The sequence below is a fragment of the Phodopus roborovskii genome, unplaced genomic scaffold (assembly GCF_943737965.1).
Source record: "Phodopus roborovskii unplaced genomic scaffold, PHOROB, whole genome shotgun sequence".
Lineage (NCBI taxonomy): Eukaryota > Metazoa > Chordata > Mammalia > Rodentia > Cricetidae > Phodopus > Phodopus roborovskii.
The window spans coordinates 23,992,635-24,010,371 of record NW_026126480.1 but is presented as its reverse complement, the minus strand read 5'-3'; the positions used below and the strand labels follow the sequence as shown (position 1 = coordinate 24,010,371).

General features: G+C 44.3%; 1 protein-coding gene across 1 annotated transcript in view; it reads right to left on the bottom strand.

Annotated features, from left to right (window-relative positions):
* Window positions 1-17,737, bottom strand: part of Insc (INSC spindle orientation adaptor protein) — a 58,917-nt gene that overhangs the window by 16,765 nt on the left and 24,415 nt on the right. The window contains exon 6 of the mRNA XM_051191998.1: window positions 2,099-2,270. Within this exon, the coding sequence (XP_051047955.1) occupies window positions 2,099-2,270 (172 nt within the window). The remainder of the gene's footprint in view (window positions 1-2,098; window positions 2,271-17,737) is intronic.

Here is a 17,737-nt window from a genome sequence, read left to right as displayed (position 1 = left end):
TTTGGAGTAATCCAATTTTGTTATGACTTTATAAATTAAATGCCTGATGTTGTGATTTGCTGAGCTCTTATAGTCAGTGAGGAACAAATGTAGGCCTGCCCAATTCCAAAATCCCAGTTCTTATACTTCAGGTTGTTTCTTCTTTCAGTCTCTCAACTCATTCTCTGTGATGACCCCATAGATGCAGGTTTTAGTTCTATTGGGAAGGTAATACCTACTGCCTCTGAGGAATTCTGGTTCCTGGAGAGCAGCCCAGGTGTGACCACCAAGCATCTAGATCTCATCACCCAGGGCTGGGATTACAGATTAGCTGTGTAATTAAAAGCTCCTCACAGCCGATGCTCCCCTCATCCCCTGACTGGGGAAAATCATTGGGTGCATCTGACTTCTTCCATGCTCACCTCTCTATATCTAGGCTTTGGTATGGGACCACTCTACTGCCAGATTTTCCCCTAGGTATAAATGCTCCCCTTAGTTCTCATGCATTTGCCATTGATGCTGACACATCGATTATTAGCACAGCCATCTAAGTGCCTTTAAATTTGCTGCACATTTATTTGAACTATAGTCTGAGTCACCTGGGATGTGTTAGGAAGATTAAACTGAGGATTCTAGTGAGTCATTTTTAAATGTTTCCAGGGAATGGCAAGAAATTGGAGGGCTATTTCCCACCAAAGAACAGAGCTCTGGCATCCTGCCCAGAATATATATCCCATCTGCTGACTCTGAGTGTGGGCTGGACAGTACATCTTCATGGGGATGGGTTAAATACAAAGGATCTCCTTCTCCAGGAATAAGTGGAGTCTGAACAAAGAAACAGGAATGGGCAGGTAACAAATGTGAAGGGTTGTTTGGGTACACACACTTTAGATTGTTTATTATTTGGGAGAGTTTCTACACAGTTTAGCATTTAGTTCTTATCTTAAAATGTGACAGCCTTCCACACAAGGCAATAATCAACTGCAGTTCATCCAAGCCTGTCCACATTTAGTCTGTGCATGTGCTACTCAACTTAATGCAGGTACCAGAGTCTCTTGTTTTCTTCTCCTATCTAGTTCCCTTCAAGTCATTTCTTTCTTGCCAGGCCATGGTGGGAGACCAAGCATGAGAACCCTGGCATGGTGGATCCAAACACTATTTTTGAGTCTGGACAAAAGTTCCCTCCCTTTCTGGACCTGCACCCTTCCAATGAAATAAGCACTGGGTCTTGTAGTCTCCCAACTCCCTCTAGCAGGGTTCTCTGTGGGCTCCATGTTTGCTTGACTTTGGATCAATGTGGATGTCTGTTGGCACACCCATCTCTCCAAACATGACCCATGGGAAAGCTGACCAGGGCCGACCATAAAGTTCACATAACTGATGTCTCCCATATACAAAGTGCCTTTTGACAGTAAAATCTTAGAACCAGAAGGCCCCTTTAGAGAAGTGAGTTGTGGTCCTTCATATAGTAGGAAAATGTCTAGTGAGAATTACAAAATGTCCTGTTAAGGGGCAGCAGAATCACACGCAATCCCACACTGGCCAGTATCTGTTTGTTGATGGATAAGTAAAGAGCCAGAACCCAAGCTCAGCTGTTCCAATTCCTATCCCATGGTCCTACACTATCTCTATAGTCAGGCAGCTGCAGATGTTCCCAGACCTGGTGTGGCAATTCCAGGAGTGAGTTCTAATTAATTTTCATTTCTTTTTTTTAAATGAAGAGGCAATGATAGAGACCGTGAGTAACAAAAGTATGAATGCAACGTTTCAGTCAGTCATTGAGTGCAATGACAGAAATTTTAGAAACAAAACCTACTGAAGCAAAAGTTTGAGTCTAGACCCTCATGCTCTGGACTCACTCTGAAAGGCCATGTGATCCCAAACTACCTACATTCAAGTTGATGCTAAAGGAGCTGCATGCATTTCAATAGGTGACTCTTGACTACGGGGTTCCCCAAAACTGCCTCTGATTCATTTATGGTGACCTTTCAGCTAGTGTGACTATCTTTGCTGATTCTGAGTTTGGTGAGAAGTAGGTGGGAAGGCCTTCCTGGTCCTTGAAGACAATTGTGCTGAGGCTGTCTCACATAAGGGTTCCACCCAACCCAGGATAACTCACTGATGAGGGCTGTCACAATCTCCTCCATGTTCTCCAGGAAGCTAGTGAGGTGCTGGGTGAAGGACAGATGTGGGGAGGTAACCTGGGCCACCACAGCTGCAGCCTCAGCTCGAGTGGCCTCTGAGTGGCTGTCATCGGTCAAGATGTCCGCCAAGCACAGGATACCATCTACCTGCAGATGGAGAGAGAGAACTTCCTTGTGTACCTTGAAAAGGAGGGTGCCACTGCTTATGACAGGTAAGGCAAAACCAACTCCTGTCATCCTAAAATTTCATTAACCTTCACTTTTGAGAACAGCTCATACCTTGCAGAGCCAGAGAAAACCTGAGGATGAACGCCTTCCCAAATGACCTGAAGTTGGGCATTTAAATGCCTCTGCTTTGAGCCCAGGAAAGATAAGTGACCTCCCATGGACTTTCTAGATAGCAGACAGCAAGCCAAGTGTCTAGGGACTGACCTTGGCCATATATTACTGAAAAATGCAGTAGAAACAATGGTTACTTAGTGATCTTCTGACCCTGTGCTCCAAGCCAGGCTCAATCTTTCATGCTGTGTATGACTTCACATCCTGACAGCTTCCTCACAGAACAGCAGGGTGTCAGGAAGCCAGGAGATGGGAAAACAGGCGATGATACCTTATAGAGACTTTGAATTCAAGAAGTATGAGCTCCCTTTCTCTGCCTTTGCCTTTTGCAGCAGGCAATGCTTTGCTCCCCTTTCTTGTCCTCCACTGTGTGTCCCCTGTAGAAAGAGTGCTGCTTCCATGGAAGCCTTGCTCTTTCTGCCCAATCAGAGAAGTTAAAGTCTCCTGAGGCATACATGCCAGGAACCAGACCCACTCTAGGCACAGTAATAGGAGACACTTTTAGAGTGCTCAGAGTGTGCCTGGGCCAAGTTCCACACTTAGCAGAATGTGTATGTCATAGCCTCACTGCATCAACCATCCCATTGTCACAGAAAGAAAACCTTAAAAGAGATTGTTCACCTGCCTTGGGTCCTTAATTTTCTAACTTGTGGGTTTGGGACTTGAGCTGAATGGTCTGCACTATAACACCTGTGTTATAAAGTGGACATTAAACTTCCCCCTTGAGGTCACACCTGAGCTTAAAACTCACCCTCCATCAGGAATCAGTAGGAGGGCATTAGCGGGAAGAAGCAGGATCTTATCACAGATAGACCATCAGTGTTCCTGCAGCTCCTCTGGGATGTAGGATGCTAAGCTGCTGAGGACCAGTGCTGGAGGTGGGGCAGGGGCAAGGGAGGAATAGAGAGATGTCTTGACTGACATCTACCACATCTGCTACCCACTTGAGCCTCCAGTCTCTGCATCCCTACTTCTTGCTACTAGCTCTAGTGGCCCCAGAGCTCACCTTTCATTTGATTAACTGCCACCACCACTACCACCCCCAGTCCTGCATCTCCCTTAAATGGCTCTTTGGACCTGAAAGGTCCATTAGCTATGAAGGCCATTGACAATTTCAGACTCAAAGGAGACAAATGTGGAAACAAGAGCCCAGGGAATCATCCACAGTAAAACCCACCTGGACGTGCTTAATAAAAGGAACAAACAGCAGTCAGCCAGCCCCTGGCAGGACTGGATTCAAGCCAGGAATTTTATTAACAGGCCCTTGGAGAGGGACCTCGTTTGAGCCCATAGGGCAGCTGCAGGCCTGGAAACAGGAAGGAGCCTCTCAATTGACTGGCCCATGTCCCTTTTCCTCCTTTGAGCATCAATCAAGAGTGTTGCTAAGAAGTATGAGGTCCCTAATGGGAAAATATCTCCATCGATCCAGTGCCCTCAAATGAGACTTGACTGTAGCTGCCACTGCCACCCGGGTCTCTGACTCGGAGCATCAGCCAGACTCAAATAAGTATGCTGCCCTGATGCTCAGCACAATCTGAGTTGGTGGTCCCAGGACCCAGTGAAACCCAAGGCCCAAATATGAGCACCTCTCCCCAGACTAGAAGTAAATGAGTCTGTGGCCTGTGTAAGTGCAAACCAAGTGCCAGGCCTTGTGCTGCAGAAGCCCTGATCCAGGACAGAGTGCCCCTGGTAAAGAAAGTGACTCTCACCAGATAACCATCACACAGAGGGACTTCCCAAAAGATGCTCTACTTCTTCTGGAAGCCACCCAGACTTAACACACCCACAATCCAGCTTGAGAAAATGGGTTCCCTTCCTTAAGTTCTTCTGCTATCTTCATCATATTTTAATGCTAAAGAACATTGCTTTTCCAAGTGGGATTGTGGTTGTGCCTAATTAACTGTGGGTTACTTAAAAGAGAACCCCTGTACCCCTCTCAGTTAGGCCAGGAGTCAGCTCGGTAACAGGTCCACAGTGAATTTGCATGCTGCTCCAGCATTAGCAATACACAATGAAGTGATTATCTGATCCTGTGTCTACCTGGACCCCTGTTCTATAAGCAGGGGACCACAGCTAGTTCACCTTGAGTTGCTTGGTGCCTGGTATGAGTTGGGCTTTTGGGAGATGGGGAACAAATACCAGAAACTAACATTTGGCCTAAAAATTGAGGATACATTATAGATTTATGCAAGAGGAATGATGATGACATTGTAAGCAGGAGGAAGCAGTGAGCAGACTCAATAAGGACAGCATTGGAACAGAAGCCAACTCAACATTAGTTCCACACATCCTTGACCTAAGATGATATGGATCTGATGCCTTTGCTGCTCCTGGGTTTTCCAGAGAACCTGTGGGGTCCTGGATTTCAAACAACCAACTGCCCATTGTCTTCTGATGTGTTGAATATGCTTCAGATGCCTCTGAATTATAGACTACATTGTCCCGTCAACATGGATCACATAAAATAAATTATTATAAACATGTGTAGCATACATATTCATGAAATATATAATTTATGTAAGAGAATATAGAATATATGCTTGTTTGTTTACATTTGAATACATTAAATGTATAAGGGGTAGCATGGATTACAAAGAATTCCAATAATTAAATGGAAAACTATGGGAAGATCTATGTATGCCAAATATTTAGAAATTCTAAATCTTAGAAATGGCATTAAGCTAAGGTTTCCTCTTCATCTCTCTGATCACCTACCAGGCCTCATCCTGAGTTCTGTGTTGTTGATGCCCTTGTTTTCATTAGATCTCTGTCTAATAAACTAAGCTTTGTGGGTTTTATAACTGATATAAGTGGTACTAGAGTCTAAAAAGGGATTTTTCTTTCTCCCCCAGACATCCCTGTGTTTATGAAACTCCTTCCCATCACCATGTGTGTCTGTGGCCCATCTGTTTTCACAGCTGTATGTTATTTCACTGTGCAAGTCTATTGCAATTCATGCATGTGTTCTCCTGATAATGGTCACTTGAGTGTCTTTTGGGGTTTACTGTACTAGACAGTGCTGTTACAAAGATTCTTCTAAATGTCTTCTGGGTAGTGTCAGTTTCCCTGGGAGTCTTGGCATAGGGATTCCTAGGGTGCAGCATTTGCACATCTTTATAATATTGCTAATTTACTGTGCCATATTTTTGTAGCAAGTTGTATTTACCAACACTATAGAAAGATATTTAACTCCATACCCTTCTCTGGTTTTCATATTATGTTTATAATTTTTAGTAATTTGATGGTTTGGATAAGCAATGCCCCTGACAGGCATTTGATCTCCAGTTGGTGGTGCTCTTTGGTGTGGTTACGGAACTTTCAGGAGGTGTGGCCTTGATGGAGGGATTAATCACTGAGGGAAGGCTTTGAGGTTTTATGGTCTCACCTCTCTTCCTCCTTTCTTTGCTTCCAGTGTGTAGATAAAACGTGACTAGCCAGCTTCCTGTTCTGACCACCTGCTGCCATGCCTTGCCCACCTCTATGGACTCCCTGTTTAGAACTGTAAACCAAAATACATTTTTCTTAACTTTTTTTAACTTTCATTAGTCATGGTGTTTTATCAAAGCAACAGAAAAGTAGCTAATAAAGATGAACCATGTGTGTCAGGACTAATGATGTCCAGTCTTTTGCATCGTTTTGGTTTGCTCTGGTGTGGTTTGCTTGGGCTTTTTTGTTTGGTAAGCTAGGGACCTTGTTCATATGTCTTGCTTGTTTTTATCTCTGGAGGCTTTTCATACGGGTCACATTTCCTTGGCCCTTGGTTCTGAGGCTGCTGATTTCACTCATCCTGTCACTTCCAGGCTACCATATAAATTGGTCTCCATACACACCACCATCTCCAGAACTCTGATCCAGCCCAACTCACCACACTCATCACCAAGGGCCACAAGCCACTGGGTTGTGAGCATTTTAGCACTTACAAAAATATCAGAATGTTCAGGCATTGGGGCCAGGCCTATTAGTCTGATCCTGCCTGCCTCTTATTACCTAAACAACTTTCTTACCACTTTCAGATTTTTATCCTAAAATTTAGGGTAATGATTTCAGTAACAGTGACTTTCCTTTTTCTTACAAAGTGGGTATCTGAAATATCAACTAGATATTGAAATTATTCAATGAGAGACTGCATGGGCAGTGCCTGCCACATGGGGGTGCCATCATTCCATCCTATCCCCACCAGTGGCTTGCAGTTACCTTCTGATTCTTTGTGACTCAAAGACTTCCCACAGGGCTTCCCTCCTAGGTCCCTTTCTGCAGTCTCCTCCAAAAGTGAGAACCTCATTCCTCTGGGTAATGTGTCTATCAAATTTCCTTTTAATATGAAAACATAGTTGAGAAAAATCACCTCATAAGGGGGACAGGTTTATTTGGGCTCCTGGTTTCATTAGTTTCATGGCCCTTAGTTGCTTGGCCTCTTCATTTCAGACTCATGTCAGCACAGTACTTCATGTTAGGAGCATGTTACAAAGAAGGCCTATTCACCTTATAGCAACCAGATGGTAAAGAAAGATGAGAAACCAGGGGGTTCCAAAGTCCTCTTAAAGGGCACCACCAATTTCCCTAGGTTCCTTCCATTAATCTTTACCTTCCAATGGTTCTACCTCTTCCCAGTAGTACCACAGGCTTGCAACCAGGCTTCTAGCATGGCCATCAAAGAGGCATTTAGGATACAAACCATAACAGGGGGCAGGGAATCCACAAATTGACCCACTTGTGTGGACATATGATCCCACAATCCAGAACCATGACATTTTAACTGGGTATTATCAATGACTGAGTGGGAACACTAAGATGGGCAAATAGAATCCCTTAGCAAGGAGTCCAGCAATGCCTGGTACTACACATGTATTTCTATTAATTGTCAGTTACTGCATACCTACATTGTGACAAGTGCCTAACTAGTCATCAGCATAGGAATGAAGCAGAAACAGACGACAGAGGGAGAGACATGACAAGAGCGGAGAGAAACAGAAACAAGAGGGTGTTGAGGGAGAGGTGGGGTGGAATAATAGGCTCACAGAGAGCTTGGCTCACTGCTTCTCCTTTGACTCCTCCTGCTGAGAGCTCGTTGCATCTTGGCCTTCTCTCTCAGGACTCGAGCATAGTTCATTGCAAGTGTCCTCCTCAGCTAGTAGCATTTCTCTCCTTGCACTCTTTGGCTCTTCCCCTTAGTCATATGCCATCTTTTGCTGCCACTCTGTACCATATTGTAAACTGGGCTCAAATCAGCACAGCCTCGTTGTCTCACTTCGGTGACTGAGATAAATCTTGACCCTCTCTCCCGCAGGATACACATCTATATTTCCAAACCCCACTGGATCGTTTTATATTTAATTCTAAAAAGTAATTGTTCTGGATATTCCATCAGCACTTCAAACCCAATTTGCTTAAGGCTGGAGTGTTGTCCTCATTTCCCTCCTCCCTACCATTTCAGACCCAAGTCAAGTCACCTGCCTTCCCAGACAGAAGCCATCTTTGTCTTCCCAGATGCCACACCACTTTGATCTGATCACAATTACAACATGTGTCATCTGGTATGGTCTGTCTAAGGCACATGCCCATCTTTGTCTACCTTGGGACCCTCAAGATAAACCTTGCACTGGATTCTCTCTAGGTCCCTGAAACCCAGTGGAGGCCCAGTATTCAACAGTCATGCTACAGTATGGGAGTGATGATGAGGAAACAGAAAGAGAAGCAAGGAGACATCCCAAGCTACACAGTACAGCATGTTAATTCTGATCTTTGTTTCTGAGCTCCCTGCCTGTTCCTTCCTCCATGGAGCCTTTGAGAAAGAAAAAGAGGAACTGGAGAAATGGCTAGGTCAGTAGAGGTCATTCAGCTCCTCTCCTATAAAAGGAGTAGCCCTGCCTGAGGCCAGCTCCTTCAAACACTAGTCCCATTTCAGGAACGTCTCCAACCCCTAATTGCCTATTTCCCATATCTACTCATAAAGTTGGTGCCAAGAGAGTCATCTAACCAAAGCATTTTTACATCCTTAAAGAAATGGCTGCTGGAAGCACTTACAGATAATTAGCTCTTACACAGAGTGGGATGGGCCTTGTCCTGTGGGTGAGTATGCATGTGGGGATGCAGTTGGTCTGGCTGGGGCATCACCTGGACAGTAGGGCTCATGGACCTGGAATCTGGCACAGAGAGAAATAACAAATGCAGAGATTCTCACTGGAGGAACTCATGCATCTGGGGCACTCAAAGTGTAGAAAACCATGTTGGATTTATGAGTAGCATTCTCTCATTGATTTTCCCTTCCAAAAGTGTCAGAGGTGGCCATTATGCAAATATGCAAATATTGAAGGAACACACGCTGTATATGAAGTCCTATCGTACATCACTGGTGATGGTCAGCCATCTTAGTTTTATGTTAGAACATTTGTTTTGCTTTTGCATTGTGATTAGTTTTTCAGTGAATGCCAAAGGAGCTAGCTATCTAGTTGCATATGCCAATGCAGTGAATTATGTAAATGCAGTGAAAACTTGACTATGGGAAAAAATTACAAAGAGCTTCAGAATGGATCTCTGTGTCTATCTGTTGGTCTCTCTGTCTCCCTCTCTCTCTTTCTCTCTCTCCCTCTCTCTTTTTCTGTTTAGTCCATGCCAGTCTCTGCCTCAACTTACCATACTTCTGCCCAGTCCCTAAGACTGCTAATTTTCTCTTTCAAAATTCTGTCTACTCAAATATCTAAGACCTACAGGGAAAACAAAAGACAAATGAGAATTCCAAAGAGACTGGGAACCTGTTCCTGGGTCCAAGAAGAATAGATCAGTTCATCTAGCATATAATCAGTCAAAAGGAAAATTTAATTGTGGTTGGAGAGAAAACCTAGAACAAGCAGAAGCCAAGGACCAGGTAGAGCATCTGGTGGGTCAGAAGCAGACATCAAAGCAGGAACTAGATCAGGACAAGATTCAGGACAAAGTTGTGACAATGCCTGTGATCCAAAGCTCACCTTATAAAAGAATGCACTTGTTTTAGAGATATGATAGAGCTGAAATTTCAATAAAAAGCCATAGAAATTAAGCAAGCCTATAAGAGATAACAACAACCTCCCCTAAACCAACATATCTAGGCTCCACCCCACGTCTCCTATTATTTCAAACACAAGTGGATAAACACAAACATGACACCACAATAGAATATGGAAGAGTGGATAGAAAGGGCTACATGTCCCATGTGAGGAGAAAGACAGTAAGTTCAAGGCAGAAGACGCACAGGCAAAGAAGGTAGGGGGAGTTGAATCACTTGGAAGTAGAACTAAAGTATAAGCCTCCATTAGCAGAGGGTTTTTCTTAAAGCACATTTCAAGTATATGTTCTGAAGGCAATTGGCTTAGGGATGACTGGTCCTTGAGTCAGTGTTACTAGCCTGTGTTGATGTGAAAATGTCAAGTTTTTTGTAAAATCCCACAGAGTCTCAGCTGGGACCTGGGCTGCAGCCAAACTGCTTAGGTCAGTGAATCTCAGATGATGGTGCCATCATCTGGAGAAGTACTAAAAATTTTAATACCAGCTAGATGGGGTGGTGCAAGTCTTTAATCCCAGCACTCAGGAGGCAGAGGCAGGTGGATCTCTGAGTTCAAGGCAGCCTGGTCTATAAAGTGAGTTCCAGATCAGTCATGGCTACACAGAGAAACCTTGTCTCAAAATATATGAATATGACACCTGAATTTTAACCACCAGAAATTTGATTTTAATGATATGTCATTAATGTCATTTAAAAACTCTTCATTTAAGTCAAATGAACATCTTAGGTTGAATACCAGTGTCCTAGGGACAATTGTGGTACAAGAAAGTAACACAACCTTCAGAGTTTGGAGAGTGTGTTACAGGAATTCTTTCAACAAATAGTTTTTGAAGGATTGGCTCCTTCTGGACGGGGCTCAGAGGCTACTTGTGGGCTGGGAACAACTACTGGCTCTCTTGGGTTGTGGTCTTGGTTAGAAGTTGGAAGGGAACATCCAGTGGCAAAGGGCACAAGACCTAGGCAGTCCTCTACCTATTTTTTGTCATTTGTGAATGATTCCCCAATAAATACTCAACTTCCCTTTATTCTGATCACTTGTCAACTCCCTAAATACATCCTCAAGAGTGTGTCTTCTTTCTGACTTCATTTCCTCAAAGCACATCATACACAGCAATGAAATAGTTCACGATACATCAGCCTTCCTTTGAAATCTATACCAAGACATAGGAGTTGATCAGATCAGCATCATCACTTCTAGCCAAAGCTGTGCTAGCCAATGCAATCATACACGAAAAGAAACAGTAACTGAAAAGAAGCAAACCTGTTGCTCTTTATATCATTCTTTACACACAGTGAAAATGTGTAAAAAAAAAAAAAAAAAACTCCTAATTAGAGTATCAGGAGGTATTTCACGGACACTAGAAAATTGGTTATAAAGTGAATATAGGAATACAGAGAATTGTCAATACATTAAAGAAGAAAGGTCTCAGAGGACTTATATAACTCAATATAAAATTGTATTAGTTTGGGGTCTCAGTGTTGTATTGATACAAGGATGGTCCAAAAAGACTAACATAACAGAAAAATTAAGTCCAGAAACAGACTTTGTCTATCACTTTGTTTACCTGAAAGTAACTCAACTTAGAGTCAGACTTTTCAGTAAATGGTATAGGCTCAACTGGCTAACTATGTGGAAAATAAAACACCTAAACCTTGGACACCAAGTGCAATGAGTGATAAGGCAAAACTGTGAACACTAAAACAGTGAGCCCTCTTGAGATGGTTAGCTTTGCCAATTATGCACAGCCCCGCACTGTCTGGGAAGGAAGTCTCAGTATGGAACTTTCTAGACCAGGTTGGTCTGTGGGGCATGTCTGTGGGGATTTGTCCTGGCTGTTAATGGATTTGGGAAGATCCAGCCCATTTTGGATGGTGCCAGTCTCTAGGCAGGGACTTCTGAGCAGTATAACAAAGGAGCGAGTTAGCCAAGAGCAAGCAAGGATTCATGCATTCATTCCGCTGTGTTCTTGACTGAGAATGTGGTGTGACCAACTACTTCAAGCTCCTGCCACTGAGACATCCCCTCCCCCAGTAATGAGGGCAGAGAGGGTAAAAGAGAGGGAAAGAGGGAGGGAGGAAGGGAGGAAGTGAGGGAAGTTGGGAGGGAGGGAGGGAGAGGAACTGGGATCGACATGTAAAATAATAAATTAAATTTAAAAAAATGCTTTAACGCCAAAATTTAAGTTCAAGGACAAGTTACTGGGGAAAAGGATTTCTATTTTTGTTTCCACAGAAAATGAAAAGATGTGGATTCCTTCCAGACTAATGTGGTTTGATCAAGCCAGACCACCTGAAACAGAGTACCAGGTGATCCTACATTCAAAACAGCTGGACAAAGCAGCCTTGCAGACTACAGCCAGGATTTCTGAATCTTCTTCGAATCCCCCATGACAGTGCCCCTTACCAGCAGGAAGTAGTTTGGAAAGAACAACGCCCAAATTCCCAAATATTGTCTATAAATGTTTGTTTTCATTTAAATGGAATTGGTTATATAAAATAAAAAAATTATAGACTGTGATTATCACTGGCAAGTCACTGTCTTTAAGGTCCTTTATTTTGTCTTCGTGCAGTAAGGTAACAAGTCGATGAGTAAAAACATTGGAATACTACAAAATAAATAAATAAATAAAAGTGCCAACTCAAATCCCCTTTCTCCCCTAAATTGCTTTTTGTTAGGATATTTTTGTCACAGCAACAGAGATGAAAAAAGCACAGTTCCAAATAAGATACAAGCGAATATCCTCATAGTTTTGAAGAAAACAGGGGTTTCTTAAATGGACAGAGCAGCATTCACTACAAAAAAAAAAGATCAATAAATCATACCTTAACAAAATCAAGAATTTCTATTTATTAAATTACAACATTAAGAAAATGATAAAGCAAACCGCAGGCTGACAACATTTATTCTCACTATCTCTATCTGAAAAGGGATTTGTGTCTAGAATACATTTTAAAATTTATAAATCAATAAGGCAAGACAAACAATGCAATATTTTTAAATGAGAAGAGATCTCAGACTGACATTTTACCCAAAATAGACAACCAAATGGACAACAGGGATATGAAAAAGTGCTCCAAATCATTACTCATCATAAAACAAACTTTAAAATCATAATAAAAGATGAGCGTGTGCCTGAGTAAGTCAGAGGCTGGGGACTGTCTCATCCATCTACAAGCAACTTGATCTGTACTTCTGAAGTAGTTTAAGAAGGCCCAGTACCACTCTGGAAGTTGAACATAGTCATCATTCCCCGGGTCTTTCTGTCTCCCCATCTCTTCCCCTGTGAGTTTCCTCTTCTCTCTCATAGCCTTTCCCTTTCCCTGTCCCTCCTTATCTGTGGGTGATCGCCAAGTCACCACTTGCTCTTATGGAATGACAGATGCTGACTCCTGATCCATGATCTAAGGGATGGCTGTCTGCTGTCTCTTCTACACTGTCACTGACAGAATGCCACAGGAAGGACATCCTCCTGGTCCAGTCCCATTTTGCATGGATGCTCTCAATCTCCCATTTGCTTTGGCTGCCAGAAGCCTCATGTCCCTTGCTCCCCCCACAGTGTTCTTCTCCACCCAGAAGACAAAGCATCACCTCTATACCAAGTCAGGTGCCCTTGTGATGTCCCCTAAGACACAGCTTCTTTTTACCCCAGCACCAGCATTATATTCACAAACAGTTCTCTATGTGTTTTCTTTCTTGTCTGAATCCTTTGGGTTCTAAGGAGGAAGTGAACACTGATTAACATTTTACCCACAGGCCTGCATCTCCTCACCCTTGGTCACTGCACACTGAGAGGAGGAAAGGAGCATTCAAAATCAGGGCAGTGGGACAGAAGGCTGCAAGTTCTGTTCCAGTGTCTTCTCTGGGACATCCCCTTACTCTCCCAGGGTACCAAAATTCCCAGCTGAATCACACTGTGTCTTGCTAAATGCCTACATTCTATACATGCTACCAGAAAATTTTCTCATTGGTATTGGGCAATGTCCTCCTGGTTCCTTAGCAAACCAGTAAGTAGCCAAGAGAATGGGCCTCACTGCTAGCCCCAGTGTGGCAGGAAGCACGTCATTCTCAACTGCTATTAGTCTCACTTTTCTCACACTGGCTATTTATCCTGGCCTACCAATCTCCTGTGTCTGCTTGGAGATACAGTAATTTGAGTCCAGGGTCTGAGGCACAAACATGAGGGCCCAGTGTGCAAATGGGAATTAGCTCATATCCCACAGGAAGATATTCAATCATTTTATCCATCCTGTCCTTGTGGAAGGATTCAATAGGTTTTACATCCTAACCCCCACCCATCCATCTCACACAGGGTCCTGAAACCGCTGGCAGAGGCTCTACAAGAAGATCTTCTGTACCTAGTCTCAGCCCTGTGACTGGTGGTAGGAATGATGTGGGTATGTACAACACACACACACTCACACACACACACACACACACACACGAGAGAGAGAGAGAGAGAGAGAGAGAGAGAGAGAGAGAGAGACCTCCAAATCTTCCCCAGTCATGCCCAAACATCATTAACCTACACATCTGTATGTGCAAGTATCCCTTGGTGGGGAAGCCCAGGCAGAGCTGGGCTATGAGCACAAAAGAGGTAAGAAGGCTGTTGGGAAGGAGGTCAGAGCTGGTTCTCTGAACTTGAAGTCAACATGCAGAGGTGAAAAAGTCTTTTAAGATGGCTTAATAGAAACAGAGGCCCCGCACAAGGGTGTGCCCTACCATGGGGCACAAGTGTGTGTACTAGAAGCATGCAGAAGACCATCACTCCCCCAATTTTATGACAAATAAGCTCACATGGGTGCAAAGTTACAAGTGTAGCTGGACATCATCTCATTCCTGAATGCTGAAGAGCAGGGAGCAGCAGGGAACATGCTCAGTAGTCTCCTGGGAGATAGGAAGGTTTCTGTGCCCAAAAGACATAAAGCAGGGCCAGCTGCTGAGTCTGACAAGCTGAGCTCAACCTCTCAACCCACATGGTGGAAGAAAGGAAAGGAATCACTTTTACAAGTTGTCCTTTAACCTCCACATGTGCACTGTGGCATGTGCATGTGGTCACTCTGTCACACATGATTAATTAATTAGTTAACTGTAAAAGATGACAGCTGATCCTGGGAAGCCTTGGGGATAGTGGTTTAGGACATAGTAGGTCTGCATCTTTCAACTGGAGGATGAAGAAACATAGGTTGTCTTGAATTTTAGACACCTGCCCTCCACATATATTGCAGGGTATCATCTCCTGTGCTCCTAACTGCTGGTTCTGGGACCCAGCCAGATCCCAGAAGCCACAGCAGTTCCAGGAAAAGGCTGCCCTAGACAGGGCTGCCAGTGAAGCTCTTGTCCACCAGGGGCTGCTATTGCACAGCACATAGTATCCCACAGAGCCTTCATCTGAATCACTTAGGTATCCAGACTGCAGGCAGCTCCATCCCTTCTTCAAATTCAGGTTTGAACTGATTGGCAGGGAGAGGGCAGCTCCCCAGGGCTAACACTCTGTACAATACTGGTCCATCACATCAGCAGAATCCTAGTTAAAACAAAACAAAACAAAACAAAAAAAAAAAAAAAAAAAAAAAAACAAAGGAAAAGCACAGAGCACAGTGGTGTGTGTATGTGTGTGTGTGTGTGTTGAATTTGATTCCACCTTTTCAAGCTTTTTAACCCTCTTCATTCCTGCCCTAGGAGACAGATTGGAAGATAGACTGTAAGATAAAGGAATGAGCACACACAACCAGACCCAGAGAGGAGGAGGAATGTATGGGATCTGTTTTCAGAGCACTCTTGTCTCTTAATCAGAGATTCCCCTGGGGAAATAATGGGCCATGAGTCAAACCTAAGGCATCCACATCCTTGCTCTTCGGACACAGCACACTCAAAACTCAGAACCAAAGCTAGCAAACTAAGTGGCTGCCTTGCCCTAGGGCTGCACACTGTGACCACCATGGCCTCTTTTGGATTATGGAGGAGAAAAGGAATGGCCTTTGCAGCCCACTTCTTCCTGGCCAGGGTCTCTGCCTAGGCCTCCCTGTCTCCATCTTCCATCCAGCCCAGAGCTGCTGCATGAAGAAAGCTGCAGCTTCCCTGCCCACACCCCCAGAGATTTTCTACCGTGACTTGAAATTGAGTGCTTCTACCCTTCCCTGCTCATCTTTAATTTCTTTATCGATCTTCATTAAAGTCTCCCTTTGGCTCCAGGAGGAAGTGAACCAACTCCTTATTTCACACACACACACACACACACACACACACACACACACACAAAATGAGGGGTAAAAATAACAGAATGTTCTTCTGAAGGTGAGACTGTCTCTAAGACTAGAAGAGCAGTTTCTAGAACTGTCTAGAGAGTTGGGTAAAGTTGGCTGAGCACTGGGTTTTGAATGTCTCCCACCCCTTCTGGATTTAGACGGCATCTTTTTGTTCTGCACGTCCCCAGCTCTTCATCTGGGCCATGTGCACAGTAGTTCTGATCTTCTTGGGTCCAATTCTTTGAGCCAGCAGCATCCAGCCCCCACTAGTCACTCTACTAGGAACTATTGGAACTCTACTAGGCCATTGCAAAATCCTCAGCACCCAGTCTCTTTGTGGAGGACAATGCAGAGTCTCCCTAGGAGACAAACAAGCTAGACACAGGCAGGATATGTCATCTCTCCCACACAAGTATCCATTAAAGACCCATCATATTACTACCCTCTAACAAGGGAGGTATCTCTTCATTGCATTGCAGACAAAGCCAAAGATCTGCCCACCTCAACAGAGTTTGATGTGTCTTCTGTCGTGGAGCTGTGTGACTTTTAAAGCCCTCACCTCATTCTGGGCTCTGGGTCATCTTGCTCCAGTCATCTCCCAAATGCAATCTGTCTCTCTGGGCTCCCCTGATTCACTGAGCAAGGAGCTTTTTAGAAACACACTGCCCCACAGGTCAATGGCCAGCCACAGGGTCCTTTGCATCTCCTAAGATAGCTGTCTGCGTTCAAGCTCCGCTATACACCCACTGTGACCAGGTCTGCACTGGCTCTTTGGTTCTCTTTCACCAGGAATTCTGAAAGGAGGGAGCCTGCTCTGAGGTCACAGGTCAGCCTTCCCCTCTATCTGTACTCCTATGATCTCTATGACTGGCCTTTGGAATAAGCTGCTTACCTTCTCTCCTGAGCCTAGCACAGGACCAGTTAGTGAGAGATGACTGTCTACCAAGGACACAGAAAAAGCATGGGTGACTTCTAGAAGTGAACTGATCCTGGATAGCAAAACAGTGTGGAGCCTGTGGATGAACTAAACTAGACCTCTGCATGGACGACCGCTTGGGCATTGCCAGAGAGACATGTGGGTATTGATGGTTTATCTTTTCTGGCTCTAACCCCTTCCTGACCAACACCTTGTGCCCAGCTCCAAGGGAGCCATTCTGCTGTGGTCCCCATCTCAGAAGGGCCATAACTTTCCAAGGTGGCAGAGAGATAAAACATGGGGTTTGGACCAAGCCAGAGTTATATTAGTGTCCATGCTCCACATGTCCACCATCATCTCTGAACCTCTGTTTCCCCATCTATGAAGTGGAAAGGGGAAGATTGGCATTCCAATTCCACCCAGATCATCCACACTGGACTTCATCACCTCTTCTCTTAGGACAGCCCTCTCTCTGAGGCTAGACCACATCCTTCTACAAGCAATAACCTCCCAGAGCCCAGCCTCCCCCAAAGCCTTTGACATTGACACTGCCTTGATCACATGATGATACCAGTGACTCAGTACCACTGTGAACTAAGTGACATATGTACAACAATCCCATGAGATTTCAATGTACCCATTCATCAGGAAAGTGTGGTCCGAGAGGCTCAGGAAGTCACCTGGAGAAACTTGTGAGTTCTCAAAACTCATAGTGTGGAGAACCAAGAACAGCCTGCCTCTCAAAGTCCGCAGGGCTCTGCTGCACTGAAGAGATGGTTTCCCAACAGATACATGATGAAAGAATGAGTCTGTAGAATGAGTGAGTGATGACCATCATGAGAGGGCAAGTGAATGGATGACTGGCAGCCAGAAGGAAGGAGCAGCCCTAAGTGATGTAAAGTGACTGAAGGAGACCAGGTATTTATCAATGCCTTAACAATCTGATTTAGAGGCCACCTCATCTTTTCCTCTTGGGGTGGGGGCTAGGTGATCTGGGTTAAGTCATAGAAGCATTTCTAGTATTCTCAGAGTATCCATGAAGAAAGCAAGGTAGGGATTCTGAGTGGTTTGGAA